Source organism: Gambusia affinis, linkage group LG24 (assembly GCF_019740435.1).
Source record: "Gambusia affinis linkage group LG24, SWU_Gaff_1.0, whole genome shotgun sequence".
Taxonomy (NCBI): domain Eukaryota; kingdom Metazoa; phylum Chordata; class Actinopteri; order Cyprinodontiformes; family Poeciliidae; genus Gambusia; species Gambusia affinis.
Genome location: NC_057891.1, coordinates 6,480,875 through 6,496,480, shown reverse-complemented (window position 1 = coordinate 6,496,480; position 15,606 = coordinate 6,480,875). Strand labels below are relative to the sequence as shown.

General features: G+C 40.5%; 1 protein-coding gene across 1 annotated transcript; it reads right to left on the bottom strand.

Moving 5' to 3' along the window:
* Positions 1-1,824: 1,824 nt before the first annotated feature.
* On the bottom strand, positions 1,825-15,325 carry LOC122827272 (SLIT and NTRK-like protein 5). Its single transcript, XM_044110037.1, has 2 exons — positions 14,628-15,325; positions 1,825-13,286 (listed from the first exon to the last, which is right to left on the bottom strand). Exon 2 carries the CDS (start codon positions 13,225-13,227, stop codon positions 10,603-10,605), a length of 2,625 nt encoding a protein of 874 aa, XP_043965972.1. The 5' UTR covers positions 13,228-13,286; positions 14,628-15,325; the 3' UTR covers positions 1,825-10,602.
* Between the last annotated feature and the right edge of the window lie 281 nt (positions 15,326-15,606).

The following is a 15,606-nucleotide window of genomic DNA, read 5'->3' as shown; positions in this document are numbered from 1 at the left end:
TGGAAAATGATAAAAAAAATTGTGTCCAGCCCTGACGAAAAGATGTTCAACCTTGAAAAATGGAGGTAGATTAAATAACAACCAATCGTCTCTGTTTTCTTCAACATGAAAAGAAATGGATGACAAACTAAAGGTCAACCCTTTCCAAAAAATACTTTAATTAGGCAATGAAATGAATATTTGATCCAGTTTTTAGTGATTTTGTCAAGTGTTTTGATTTTAAAAGAATATACAGAGGTGCTTGAAAGTCCTGTTGGAAAAAAAAAAAGCAGGCTTTCAAGAGGGGGGAAAAAACTGATTTTGTAGAAACGTCTGGCTGGTAACTTTAACATGAGATTGTGCTGCAGCATTTTACAGTGCAGTATTTTACTAGACAAATTTTAAAAAAATCCAACATAGACATGTCTACAGCTTACTACATCTGGCCTGCTAACATAAATGCTTTATGTTGCATACATTTTCTTTCATTTGTTTGTTTTTGTGCTCATCAATGACCTCTTTTTACACCAGTATGACTCTTTGCTTTTCATACACAAGGCCTACACACACACACACACACACACACATACGCCGACAGATTCACAGGTACACAGAGAACATCATAAGTAGCTGACGTCAGTAATGCTGTAAGAGCTCTGAGAGCTCTTCCACAGTAGCCTTTTTTTTAACAAGTACACCCACACTCTGCCAAGTTCAGCCTCGCCATTGTCCAAACACAAGCAAACTGTCACTCGGAGAGCTCCGGGAGGACGACACGGTTGGAAAAACAATAGTTTCCCCATTGGGACCGGTCCGTTCTGAACGGTTAAAGTCGGTGCCAAACTTCATCCTTTTTAGGGACTCAATATCTCACGGGCTGAAATCAAATAACACTGTTGGATTCTGGAATTGTCTCTTGCCTTTCTTGTCAGTGCTATTCAATGCTATTTTCAACTGCCACATTAGTATGTCTTCCTCTCCGTCTCTCTCTCACGAGTGTGAAAATTAGTTTTTCTACCTCCCACCATTTCATTATCCGAGCGATCTCCCAGCGCACAGCCTAATTCCTTTAGCGGGGCCCCGGTTTTCTGCAGACTCCTCGCCGCGCTTTCAAAGCCACGGAGATGGAAACAAAATGGGGACGGGACAGAGAGAGGGAGGCAATGGATGTAAAAAGAAAGAATCAAGTGGAATTTTACAATAAATCAGAAGGCTGGTAAAGTGGATACAAAGGCGTAAGTGTGCGCCACCTCAAAGACACAAACCACCCACACGCCCAGCCTTATCTCCTTCCTTCGAATTATCACACTTGGAGGCACGTAGACACTGCTAAAGAGCCAAATTTACCAGTGACAATAGAGTCTAATTGTGAACCGAACTCAGCTAGGTAAACACATTTCCGTTTAGAAGATAACTGAGTTTGAACCTGAGGGGCAACGTAACGTCTTCGGCGCAGCACAGAGTCTCTCAAAGGAAAAACCAATCACCGGTGGAGAAGACGTGAGGACTGCTTTCCAGCTTAAAAGAAAAGTAATTACAAAGCAGGAATTAACGCAATCTATATCAGACGTGACATTTTCGCTTTGATTAGACCACAACAATATACTCGGACTTAAAGGTGACTTCACAGATGGAAGATTAAGGAATTTGGACACCAAAGAGATCTAAAAGGGATTATTTAAATTTTTATATGGAAACTATACTCCCTGATCTTCGATGTGACTTGATTATAAAATTAGAGTTTGGGTTCGATCATCTAATTGAGCTTAGCGTATAAACGTTGTTAGTTGTGCCATTGGAAACATCTTAATCCAACTTCAAAAGTAAAAGCAAAAAATCTCAAACTCCTGTACACATGGCATTTATTAAAGATTTTGAACTATGCATTAGAAACTCCAACAATGACATAATTATTGCATCATTCTTTGCATTTAGATTCAAATCTTGCCACTTTTGACTTACATTTTGAGTTGAAAAGATTGATTTTGAAAGACGTCTGACAGTGTCTTTCAAAATCAATGCAAATGCATCAAGGCCATTTACATTTTCAGCTCAAAAAGCCCCTCCATTGAATGTTAACACTGGACTCCCATTCAGTCTTGGAAAGATATGAATATAATTTTCATAATTTTTTTTTTATTAGCTACCTTCTCCAACTCATTGATCATTTTGGTCTTCAAGTTACTTGCAGATATAGCACTCACATTTGTGAAAACAATCATAAAAAAGTACCATGCCAAATCTCTTTGACCTTCTATATTAATAGTGTCCAAAGTGTGGCCCCAGGGCCATACTAATAGTTTTATGGGGTCCTAAACTGTATTTAAAAAACATAAAAAATTTTGGCCCAACATCGAACCCATCTGACCGACACTGAACGATAAATGAAAAAAAGACTAAATAAAAACAATAAACATTGCATATAACAATGTTAAAAACAGAGAAAGCATTTTGAAAACTCTTTTTACCCAAGAAATCAAAAACATCAGAGCTGTGCTGTATTTTTTGATTTTAAACGACTTCCAGATCTCTTTTCTAAAACAAAGATGCTTATTTCACAGTTTCATTAATATATTACATATTTGTTTATGTTGAATATTTATGCAAAATATCAGTTCTGCATTTTGATACATTTTTAATCTCATCAACAAAAACCTTGACTTTTATGCGTTTGGTCACAGATGGGGTTTCAAACTAGTCCCATGATTTTTAAACAGTTAATTTAGTTGCCAGATACAGCATTAGCACTCCTCTAGGGTATAAAACATGTGCCTCGCAGATCACAAACTGTGCTTTAAACTGTCTATATTTATATAATTAAGTCCTGATTTAATGTCAAAATATTGCAGATTTTCAATTAGTGCAAACACTGCTACAAAATCCAGAAATTTGTAGAGGATATATGTCACTCTTGTTACCACCACCATTTTTTTATTTTTTTTTATTTTTTGGAAATTTCTGGACCCAGAGTACAAATAAATCTCAATATAAATATTTCCTGACCTTACGCTTTCATTGCACTCAACTCACACAAGCAAAATAAAAATGTTTAATAAAGTCAGTGAATCCTGCATATACCATGCCTTCACAGCTACTGTTCAGTATTGAAATCACTGACATAAACAAGGCAGGGCAGGATGGAGCACGTGTCCAAGCAAATACAAGCATACAGTAGAAGCGCTGAGCCTGGATGGGCTCTACTTAAATGACTTGACAGTCTAAAGGAAGCCATACATCAACCTGTTGTTTTTTTGGCCAGGCGTCACCGGGGCTCGGCTGGGGAGTCAGTAATGCTATGGTTGCCATTTATCAAACGACAGGGTTACTGCGGCTCCGGATCAGCGGGTGGAGCCGCCATAAACAAACAAACAAAACGGGGGAGGCCTGATGAATACAGCCCCGCTGCCCAACGGGAACTTAAAAAGAGGACAGGCTAAGCGGGAAGGAAGCGGCGGGGAGGCTGGAGAAGTGGGTTGGAGGACGGAAGTAAAACAATGATAGAAAAAAAAAAACAAAACAAAGAACTAAATTAAATATGAAACATTTTGCCTCACAAAACAACAACAACAACAAAAAAACAGCCATTTCATCAAAACATTTCTCATATTCCCATGAACATCAATTCGCAAATATGTAACAAAATGGAAATAGACTATTGACTATTGAAATGATAGCTCCTGGGATGATTGCCTCCATTTTGCATGAAGGATTTCCATCCCTATGTTAACTTCATCCACCATCAAGGGTGAACTGGGAGGTGAAGGTTGAGGCAGGATTGCAGGAAGTCCATTACTTCCATCTGCATTGATTTATCAAACGGGGATTCGGCTCCATAGGAGCACCATCTGTTTTAAGTCGCATAGTGTACGCACTAATTGCAGAGTTTTATTTACCATCATAGAAAGGCGAGTAGAGTGTGTAAGATGTATGGATTTTGATCACAGTATAGCTGAACTTCCACAGCTATGCAAACTAAAGCTGGGCTGATTGCTTTACAAGATTTTAATGAATACAAGAGCAGCCTAAGGTGTTTATAATCACTTGAATAACAGTAAATGTACAAAATGTAGTGCTGAAACAGAAAGAGAATACAATTTAATAAAACATACTAATCAGAGATTTTTTTTTAAAGTGTACATATCTGTTTCTGAAATAATCCTTCAACATACTTTAAATGAAAAAGCTGAAGGCATCTCCTTTTTATATCTGTAATGTTTCAACATGTACATAAGTAGTGGCAGATATCAAAAAATTGTCCTATTTTTAGATTTGTTAAAAATACATTGATTTACTTTATAAAATGATTCAGTGTCATTAAATATGAGGTTAGTACAGTAAAAATAGATTTATGTGGATCCTCTGTCAAGTTATGACATTGTATTGGAGTTTCGTATTTTCTGGAGCTGCAAGGAAATTGTAATTACAATGGACCCCTTTTATTCACAAGGGTCAGTTGTAGCTGTCTATTTTAATAGTTCAAACACCAAATGTATGTCAATATGCATAAATCTCCACTGTGAAAACACAACCCAGAAGTTACATCCACAGTCTTATTTTCATTGTTAAAATTATTGCCAAGGAAAATGGAGCTCCTGGATTGGCTACTTCGGAAATGGCAGCCAATAGCATCTCACCTAACAATGCACCAAACGTTATTAGCTTCTCAAGCTGTATTTACTTTGGAATATATGAGACATGCTTTAAGAAAAGAAATATATCTCTGCAAAATCAATTACTTTTCGGTAATACTTTTTTGAAAAGTATTGCAACACAGTGGATGCCTCCCTATTTGCGGTTTAACATTTGGCAGGTTTTATGTGGAATGTAAATCCAAATTATTCATCTATTTATTTATTTTTTTCCTCAGTTTGACTAAAATATTTGAAATAAGTCTTGAAAAGTTAAAACACCAAGCTGCAGTGATCTTTCACATGCTATTGGCTGGTATTTGCAAAGCAACCAATCCACAGTGGCGTTTATTTTCCTTGGCCCTGATTGGCTGTAAAACAGAAAAAAAGCAAGCGTGTATGTTAGCTTGCTTTCCACTGTTAGTATTATTCATTAAGGTTTATTTGGTGAATCTCTAATTCTCCCATCCAATCACAAAAAAGGCAACAGATATATTCACCATTGATTGTAGCTGGCACGTTTTTTTTCAGTATTGCATAACAAATTAAAAAAAAACCTTCAATGTATTGACAGCAGCAAGTGGCTTTTTAATTGGCAGATGACACATTTGACTTTAAGATGCAACGGATAATCATTCAAAGGTTGAAATCTGAGTAGAAAAAACAGGTGTTATAGTACCATTTAATTCAGAAGTGTCAAACTAACATTCCAGATGAACAAAATTTAGAGCCTTTTTTAAAAAATTTAATAAAATACAAGTTTAAAATTCACTCTTTATTCTGAATGTACTGGAAAAAACACTTAAATCTAAAGTGCTTTTTATCTATGTAAGAATATGTTTGAATTTACTGTGACCAAGTCCTTGAGAGTCCCTATGGATGTTAAGAGCTTTACCATGGCATTTTATGAGAAAATGCCTTATCCATAATGCATTTTTGGACCGTAAAGCTGCCCAGTCTACCCTCATAATGATTCCCACTTTAGATTTAAGATCATAGGGACAAACAAAGCCCAGAAGCTTGGGGGTAACAATGACAGAAAAGGCACAAGGAGAAAGTAAAACTGATCGGTAATTATGGCAACGTGAGGTAGAAGAGGAGGTGTTGGCAGCGACGGGGGGTGGGTAGAAATCGGTTGAGTGCTGATGAACATTTGAGCATTTCTACATGCCTGAAGGAATTCCATTAACCACTCTGATTAAAGTAATCATTGGAGCCATCGGTGCCTGTCAGATGCCATCCCTGCCCTCTCAATTACCCAGATCTCCTTGAACTCAATTGCTCACATCATCATGGAGACCGGGTGGCGAGAAGGAAAGCGAGGCGCACTCGGAGGAATGTGGCGGCATCGGCGGGGGGGAAAAGGGGAAGGGGAAGAGGCCGCAGTCGATGAAACGTCACTCGAGCATATGCAAAATGTCCACCCTGCATGTCTCTGTATGCCCGGGGTAGATGCGTTATTAGCATAATTATCATCTACGTATGATTGCAGCGCCTTACTGCAAACCGAAAGCAGCATAAGAAGAAACAAAAAACAAGAAACTTGAACAATTAAATCAACACCCAACTCGAAGAAAACTGCCAAGTTTTGAATTGGGAATAAATGATGGCACGATATAAATAATATAATGCAACATTGGGGCATTCAAAGACCAAAAAATACATAAATAACAATCATGTTAAGCATTAAGACAGGAAAAATATCCAAAACCTTCATAATATCAGTGTTATTTTGTATGTTAGTGACAAATTTAGTTTGCAAGTCCTTAGCCTTTTTTATGCCCCCACTTTATTCTTATTACCTTTCGCATAAAAATGATAAGAAAATAGATGCAAGAGGTTGGCAAAAAAAACAAAAAAAAAAACAATTCTATTTCAGTTACTGTTAATTTAAATTATACTAATACTCTGTGCATACTACAAGATTACGTAAAGTTATGTGAACTATACTTAATCCTAAGAGTTGCTGAAACATGGTTGTAAAGAGGGGTCCTTGAGTGTAATTTTGCCCTCTGGCCTTGTAGATGGCTAACGCGGCCTGCACATGTGTGGCATCAAGCTGATTTTATTTACCATAAACATCTAATTCTGCCAATGCAATCTGAGAAGCCATGAAACTGGATAGGGCGCAAAAACTTCTCCAGAAAAAGTTTTTTTTTTTTTCTTTTTTTCTTCTTAATCAGCTCCTTTTTTTGTTTTGAGAACACTGTTTGAAAATAATTGCCGGGCAAGTTCAACTCCACGCACTGAAAATAGCAGAAGTGATGAGCCAACACTTGGTGCAGCTTGGACAGGTTTCATGCGCCGTGCCACTCTGCTTCCGCATTGATTAACTCTCAAATGGTGCGAAAGCAGAGAGCGTACCAGAACACCGGCTGCCCATCACCCGTCTCTCTCCCCGGCTCTGCCTTTCTGATGAGCTCTTTCTGCGAGGAGGGAGGCTTCCTCTGACGGCGGCGCCCTACACCTGTACCGCACACCGCCAGCCTTGCGTCAGATTGCACGCGATGAGTTTCAGTCAGACATGATCAGGGATGTCGGTCAGTGTTGAGGCGACACCATTTGGGATCTTTCACATCGCTGCAGAAGTTCAAAGATTTTCTGATCAATTTTAGTTTTAAATTGATTTAGCGTGCAATTTTGACAAATGCGAGTATATTATTCTGGAACTGTAAGCTGGGTCAAGGCAGCAATTAACCAAACAGTCTGGGTTGGATAGATGTTCGTATTCGCACACACAGTAATGGCAAACCTATTTCAGAAAAGGGGGGGGACAATGATTCATTGATTTCATCAATGTGTTCAAGCATTTGTCATCTGAGGATGAAAGAAAAAAAAAGTAATTTCAGGATATGAAAATGAAACCCCATCTGTGCCACCTTTTAAACATTTGTCACTCTGCTGCTCAGGTGCAAAGTGTTTAGTAATATAAGTATCACAAAAAATAAATATAATTCCATGTCAGGAACTGTGAGCATCCCACAGGCCACCAATGCTGGGTGAGTGCACACACTCCTTGGCTATGATTCACATCTCCCTGCAACATGTATGACACATCCACAGTTACACTCGGTTCCAGGACTCCTCATCTCCCAAATGGTTGCCTTCTGCTCTCATTCTGAGCTTCTCTGAAAGCAATGAGGACCCAGAGCGTTATTTTTTTTTTTCTTTCTTTTAATAAGGCAAGGCAGCAGGCACCACGATGGACTTGGTAGTGGAAAAAGAAAAAAGAAAAAAAAAACATAAACAGTTATATAACAGCTCTTTGCACGCGGAGAAGGTTTAATTATAAATTCATTTAATTTCAAATAATTCCCGGCGAGTTGAGAATTAGTCGGCAGGCCTCCGCTCCGCAAAGATGTCGTCTGTCTCTGCTGAGGGAGCTCTTGGATTCCTAAATGGTGACGCACGCTGCACACTGAAAATGGTGGCACAGGGGCAGCCTCTTGCCTTTTTATGGACCCTGATTTGCGTTTTCAAGTAGTGAAGTGGCCAAACACGAATTGAGACAGCAACTTCAAACAGTACAAAACATAAAAAATCTACCTTTTAAGTTTTGATCTGTATTTTAAAAAATGTCATTTCACCCTCTCACATTTGAATCTGGATCCTTTTGAACCCAGAGCCCCGTCTGTCACATAGCATACACTACCACAAATCACTGAAAAACACAAATCACTGAAAAAGTCGAACATGAAAACTGCAAATGTAAAATGTATATACTTTTAATGTTTTAAGTTTTGCTCTTGATTGAATTTTTGCTAATTGTTTTATACTTTTGCCTGGTTTTTGTGTCCAAATCACAACAAGGAAGCTATGTTTTGCACTGATTCCTACTCAAAAACAGTCCAGCAGTGGCATCTTTGCTACAGACAGTAATAGTTAATTGACTTATTTTGTTTTGCTTAAGTGTCTAAAAGTTGTTGTTTTGATTTGTGCTTATCATTTTGCACCATTGCAATGTTGGTCTTTTCAGGAGCAAAAAGAAGTCATCAAATACAAAATCTTTCATACCAACCAGTGCATCATTTTACACTTGCTTTAAACTTGATGCATGTCTTACTCACTTTAACAGTTGATGATTTAAGGACATTTTCTATGCTTTTATTCTCTACTGTTATGAGGACCAATCCACAATGTTCCCACCACTCTCTGTAAGCATTATCCACTTAAAATGCACATTATATATGTTCTTTATTAGCAGTTAGGAGTCCGTTAAACTAGCTAAAAATATTATTTATATGCAAAGAATGAAAATATTACATTTGAAATTTTGTATCTTTGCAAAGCCAAGTTAAAATGTGATTCTATTACTATGATGAATAGTCATCTACCAATTGGGAGTTCAGCTGTTGTAATCAGTGGTCGTAATTTGATCATTTTTGACTATCCCAAACAAATATCAGAACCACAACTAAAAAATAGTGCTATATAAAACCACACTGAAATATACAATTAAATAAAATTACATTTATAGCATTTTTATGACTATCCATGTAATTCATAAAAAAACTAAAAAAAAAAAACTATTACAAGCCTATTATGACTACCTTCAGTCTGAATGTATTCATCACTGTCAAAGTTGATACCCACTGGCTTTGCAGGAGCTCTAAGTCAGCTCCTATCATGTTTATATAAATGACCTCCTTGTCGCTTAGCAGGCAGCAATGTGGATACAATTGTCATTGTATAATTGCAAAGGTTTAATGCTCATTGATTGAATCCCCATTGATTCCAGGCTTTTCTGAGACTCTAGCTTGGCCCTACGAGTGAAGCACTGACTGTACCTTCAGTCACCGGTTCTTAGCCAAGACATTGTCAGTTGATTTGCCAAATTAAAAGGGTACACCACCAACCCAACTCTGATGTTCTCAGTAATGTCACCCAGAACACTTCAGTTTTCCTCATAAGCACAATGTATGAACCTGACATCTTGATTTATTTGATGACAATAACATAGTTTGGTCAATATAGTGCAATAAGTGCAAAGCAATCAAAACAAAGGAACCAATAAGGGATAGAGAATCTGCCAATGCTTGTATAAAAATAGGTGTTACATTGATTAAAATATCAGTATTACACAACATAATGAATACTTCAAATATCTTTTATGAATTTAGTTTTGATAACATATCATCTCTACATATTAAGAATGAATACTCATATTCATTTTTAATATAATAATCTCCTTTATGAGAGCTCAATGAAGGCAAACTCGCCTTCCAATTTCAAAAAGTGCAGAAAGCATACAAAGACACTATTTTTTGTATTTTTTTTTTTTTTTGTTTTGTTTTTTTTTTAAATCTTCAAATGACGCAGTCTGTTTTTGAACATTGGGGGGGTGTGCCACTTTCAAAAAGAAAAAAGCCACTGTTACAATGCAGAGCTACAGTAAATGAAACTACAAACATAAGCCTTTTTTTTTCATGGAATATGATGACACAGGTAATATCTGATGTAGAATCAAAGTTGTTTTTTTTTGTTTTGTTTTTTAAAAGACATGGCAGATTATATCAATAAATACTTACTTACAGACTACAGCAGAAAATAGTCCTACACAGTTCTGATCATCTGCTGTACTAGTGTTTTTCTTTTTTTGTCCAGGAGGAATTTTATAAACTGTTTTTTTTTTTTTCTCTCTCTTTCTCTCTCTTCTGATTCACAATATACCTTTTTTAATGTATGGTTATATTCCTGAAAATGAAGTTGGATAGGATTTACCAGTACACTTACATTTTGTGTTATTCCATCTTCACCATAAAAAAATAAAATTTGCATCATCATCAGTGGAGTTTGTTCGTCTACCTGTCAGAAAGCTGTATCCGTTTTCGTGCTGTCGTGTTTCAGAAAGAATCGATTGTTCGGCACACCCCGTCCTAGCTCCCTCGCGTTTGCTCGTGTGTTTCTGTGCCAAGGCACCCTTTAATAAACTGAGCCACTGTTTCAAGGAGGACCAGCAGTGAAAGTGTCTCATTAACATTAGCAACCGCGTTGCTCAGAACTGACTAAAGGTGGTCTGTTTCTCAAGGACCTCGAGGTAATCAGGCTCAGACTGCAGTTTAGCTTTTAGCTCCAAATACTCGTTTCTGTTGGGCTCCACATAAACAGTACTGGGTGCAGTGCCGTAGAGCACCGTTTCTCTTATCCTCTCCGGGTGCAAGAACTGCCGTCTGACATCGAAATTTGGGTTGTACGTGTACGACACAGGCCCAGTGTACTTGTACTCTAAATTGGCTGCTGGGAGGGATGGGATGGACTGATGCGGGGACTGCTTATCGGGCTCCAGAATACCCCTGAAAAAGTGGTCTGCATCCTGGATGGGGGAAGGGTTGTCACGTGGCTCGATGGTGCTGACGCTGTACGCGGGACTCCTTAACGTGCTACTATCCCTCTCCTCATCAGGGGTACTCCTGTATGTCACCTTGAGCTCGTGCAGGTCTCGGTAATCCTCCACCGTGTTTCCTTCCCGTGACCTGTAAATGGGATTTTTGCACATGTGGCCCATGGGGTGGGGAATGTACTCGTAAACGTGACCGGCGGGGGCTTTGACTTTAGGGCCGGAGCGATTGCTGTAGAGGCTGTATTGCAGGTTAAAAGAGCTAACGTCCGAATTGTTTGTGCTCGTGCGGTCACTCTGAGACTTTTTGCGCCTTTTCATCACCACCACGAAGAGTCCCGCTGCCACAAAAACGGACATGATGAATACAAGCAAGAGGCTAAGGATGAGGACGGAGAGGGGTACTGTGCTGCTTGAGGGGCTGAACTTTTGAGGAGCGTTTGTTGTGACAACATGGTCGTCCATGGGCTCCTCCGTGGGGGGAGTTGGTGAGACGTATGAGTCAGTATAATCTGGGCACAGCTGCTCAGACTGGATGGAACGCAGATCCGTCCCCTTGTGGCGTATGGGCGTCTCGCACACAACCTCATTAACCACCGTGCCTGCACTGAGCTGCTCAATCCATATCTTCATACCCACTATGTCGCAAGAACAGTCCCATGGGTTTTCAAACAGATCTATCTGCACAAGCAACTTGAGCTGATCTAAAACACCGCTCACAGGCAGGTTTTGGAATTGGTTGTTACGCAGATTAAGTCGAGACAGGGAGAGGCTGGAAAAGATGCCCATGGGTAAAGTTTTGAGGAGGTTGTTGTTGAGGAAAAGCAGCTGGAGATTAGGCAGGTAGCGAAAAGTGCCAGCCTCCACCTCCTTGATTTTGTTGTACTCTAAATAAAGGTACTGCAAGTTCTGCAAGCCAAAAAACATCTCCCCTGTAAGCCTGTCCATGAGATTACCATTTAAATACAGCCGACGGAGGTTGGTTAAATCCCCAAAAGCCCTGTCATGGATCACACTTATCCTGTTGTTTCCCAGGTGAAGCAAATCCAATCCAGTAGCATCAACAAAATCAGATCTTCGCACCACAGGGATATAATTTCCAGTGAGATACATTTTTTTAGGATTGTATGGCTTGGGTTTTAGATCAGAAATGCTTTCAATCTTTCTCTCTTGGCAGTTGACATTTAACCCAATTTCAGAAATCTGCAGATTACATGTGCAGGCAGTGGGGCAGTCCAAAGGCACAGGAGATTTGGTCTGAAAAGCAATGATGGGGCCGTAGTTATATGGGTTGCCGCCCGGTAACCGAGAAGTGGGCTTTAACCTAGTTCTGTTAAATTGCCGTGTGCCCTTGGTTGGCCTGGAGGAGGACCTAAAAACAGCTGATGAAGTGACAGAGGCCGTGACAGCAGAAGGTGTGGTCTGATAATATCCATTGGTGCTGCTGGGTGGTGCAGGCCTGACCGTGTCCTCTACGGGTCTCCGTGGGCACAGCTCCTGCTTGGACACCTCATCCAGGTCTCTGCCATGCAGCCTGAAAGGCGTCTCACACACCACCTCCCCGACCAGAGCCGTGTAGGCTATGCTCTCCAGCCAAGCCTTGAGAGCAATGAGCTCACAGGAGCAGTTCCACGGATTTTCCTCCAGTTGTAATTCCACAACTTTGTCCATGTGCTCCAGGAGGCCAATGTAGGGGAACATTTTTAGTCGGTTCCCCCTCAGGTCCAAGTGTGTAAGGGGGACATTCCGGAATATATTTGAGGGGAGGGCAGAAAGTAAGTTATCATTCAAAATCATTACTGTCAGTTGGTGCAGTTTGCTCAAGGCATTGGGCTCTATAGTTGTAATTAAATTATAATCAATTTGTAGGTATTCCAAACTTTCCAGCCCTGTGAAAGTGTCGTCCCTCAGAAGGTCAATCTTGTTGTTATTCAGGTGCAATCTTTTTAATCCCTGGAGTCCGTTGAAGGCACCCGACTCGATCTCGGAGATATCATTGTTCCCCAAGTGCAGGATGGTTACCCCGGTGTAATTGATGAAATCATTGACTGACAGCTTCTTCAGGAGGTTCCCTGTCAGCAGGAGGTGGTACATCGGGAACTGAACCGGGCTGATCTCTGTCAGTCTGATGATCCCCCGGTTCTCGCAGCTCACCGTCAGGATCCCCTCCTTCTCGTCGCACTTGCACAGACTCCGGCAGATTTCCCCATAATTGTCATACATCTCGACCAGCCTCGGAGATGATGCAATCAGAAGGATTATTTTTAGAATCCAGATATGCATTTTGTCCTGGGAGAGGATGCCCCGGCTCACTCGAGTGTGGTGCCAGTGTGAGGTGTCATCTAGGGAAGGGGAGGGAGAGGGGGTATAGAAGGGTGGGTAGAAGAAAATAGAAAAAAAAAAGGAGGGGTTCTTTTTTATACTGCACAGGAAATGCATGAGACACGTGCAACATTACTAAAACTGCATAGCTGCCTACTAAATGAACTGAGCCCCTGTGGGTATTCATGGCACACAGGCTAAAAAACAAGTAGGCCTATTGAGGATTGTTCGGTGTGAAGATGTGCTGCAACTTCAGTGCTTAATAACTATAAACATGAAGGATAGGTGCTCAACTTGTTGGATTGCTTAGATTAAAACCAATCCATCTTGGGAAAATGGAAGTCTAGACTTCATCATTGGATTTCCAAACACCAACCTCCGATGGTGCCTCCAATGTACCTTACACAGGAATATTCCATCGTTTTCTAATGAGAAATCCTCACTCAGCTCCCCTCCACTGCCCCCCCTGGTAAACTGTGGCCAAACTGTCTGGATTCTTTTCCCTTTCCAGGCTAGGAGCAAACAGCAACACGAGGACACTGGGATTACATTCGAGAGCAGTGTCATTTTTATCGACTCTTATTTGAAGGATTGGGGGGGAAACTGAAAAGGAGACCAGAACGCATATCTCTCTCGAAAGGAATTGATAGAGAAAAGGAAAGAAAAATAAAGCAGGCACTGCTCATCTTGGAGAGGGGAAAGGGGGAGAGAAAAAAAAATCTGGCCTAGGAAGGCGACAGAACCTCCTTTTTGCCTACAGGCAGAAATGATCGAGAGAAGTTGATCAAAGACAAAGACGGCATGAGGGGCTGTTGATCTCTGCTAAATAACCAGAAAATGAGGCGGCAGTGCTTCTACTGCCATAGAGTGGGGGGTGAGGGAAAAGAGGGGGTTACATATTGTTTTCCCCCCTTTTTTATGCTTCGTGTGCATGCGTATTCGCACTGCACGCATACATTTTAGACTATGTACACTGAATCCCCATCCAAATAGTCTTATTTAAGACATCTCTGGGCGCTGCAATCGGTTCTTAAAGTCACGTCTGATGTAAATGTCTGTTGCAGAGTCGGGTGCAAGACGATAATGGGTGTTATCACTAACTTGGGAGGCATTTTTTTGTCAAGGTAAAGGGAAGCGGCGCGCACACCTTTTTTTCTTAACTGTCTTGAATCGGATCAACTTCGCTAATGCAGTAAAGGGCAGAGAGAGGATGTGGTGGGAAGGGGTGGGCAGACAGAGATTTCAGCACCACGGACAGATCCCCATATATAAAAAAACAAGTAAAATTCCAACCTACGGTAGAAGATGCTTAGAATTCGAGCATTATGCGTGAATAAATGCGTGAATCAAAGACATCTTACCGTGCCGATCCGTGTGAACGCCAAGGCATCCCTAAAATCACGGTCTACTCTCTCCAACCACAGTGGAAAACATCGATTTGTCTTTTTTTCTCTCTCTCGCCTTCTCCTATGGTGTCATCCGTCCTTCACTCGATCGCCAAAGCAGATATGACAAAAAAAATTGGACGAAATGGAAAACAAATAAAAATTTAATAAAAAATAAATAAATTAAAAAAAAACAAACCAAAAAAAAAAAAAAAATCAAGTCAAGTCTCCTCCGCGTTAGGCTCCATACAGCAGGCGCACGTTAAGAGTGCCGTCTGATCCGGGGAAAGAGGAGAAGAAGGAGGAGGAGGAGGGAGGAGGGAGAGATCTCATTCACGCCAGCGCGGCTTCCGAGTCCGTCCGGCCGAAATCAGCGGCGTCATCTCGGAAGAGCAGCCAGAACCAAAGTTCGGACATGGCTGAGAACAGAGCGCTGTAATCCCACATCTCAGAACATCACGCCGGGCTTGCCGCAATCATTTTTTTGGTTTATTTTTCTTTTTCTTAAAGAACGTGACTTTCCTCCAAATGCACACAGAGCTGAAGCAGATGACAAATGCGCCTCTTTATTTTAGCCGCCAGAGCGTCCAAAGCGAGCGCAGATCAGCGAATATGCTCTTCCAGCTTTCTCCACGAATGCAAGAATCTCTCTCTCTCGCTCTCATTCTCTCTCTCTCTCTCTCCCTCTGCAGCTCTGCACCGGTCATGCGATATCCATCCTTGCTGCTGTGCACAAGCTTGATCTTCCCACCAAAACCGCTCTTTTTTTTTTTTTTTTTTTTCTTTCTTTTTCAACTAGTGGAACTTAAAATCAGGCTGGCGCAAAGCAAAGGCGGCGCACACGTTCTACCTCTGCGGAGAGTATAGTCTAACAAGAAGAACAAACACAATTCTTATGTGAAAACGTGTGCTGCCGCTCAATGAGGGAATGAAACGCAATTTAATAGTCGTAAAG

What these genes read in the sequence shown, in the direction of transcription:
- LOC122827272 (XM_044110037.1), bottom strand. Translation starts at nt 13,227, where the DNA reads ATGCATATCTGGATTCTAAAAATAATCCTTCTGATTGCATCATCTCCG.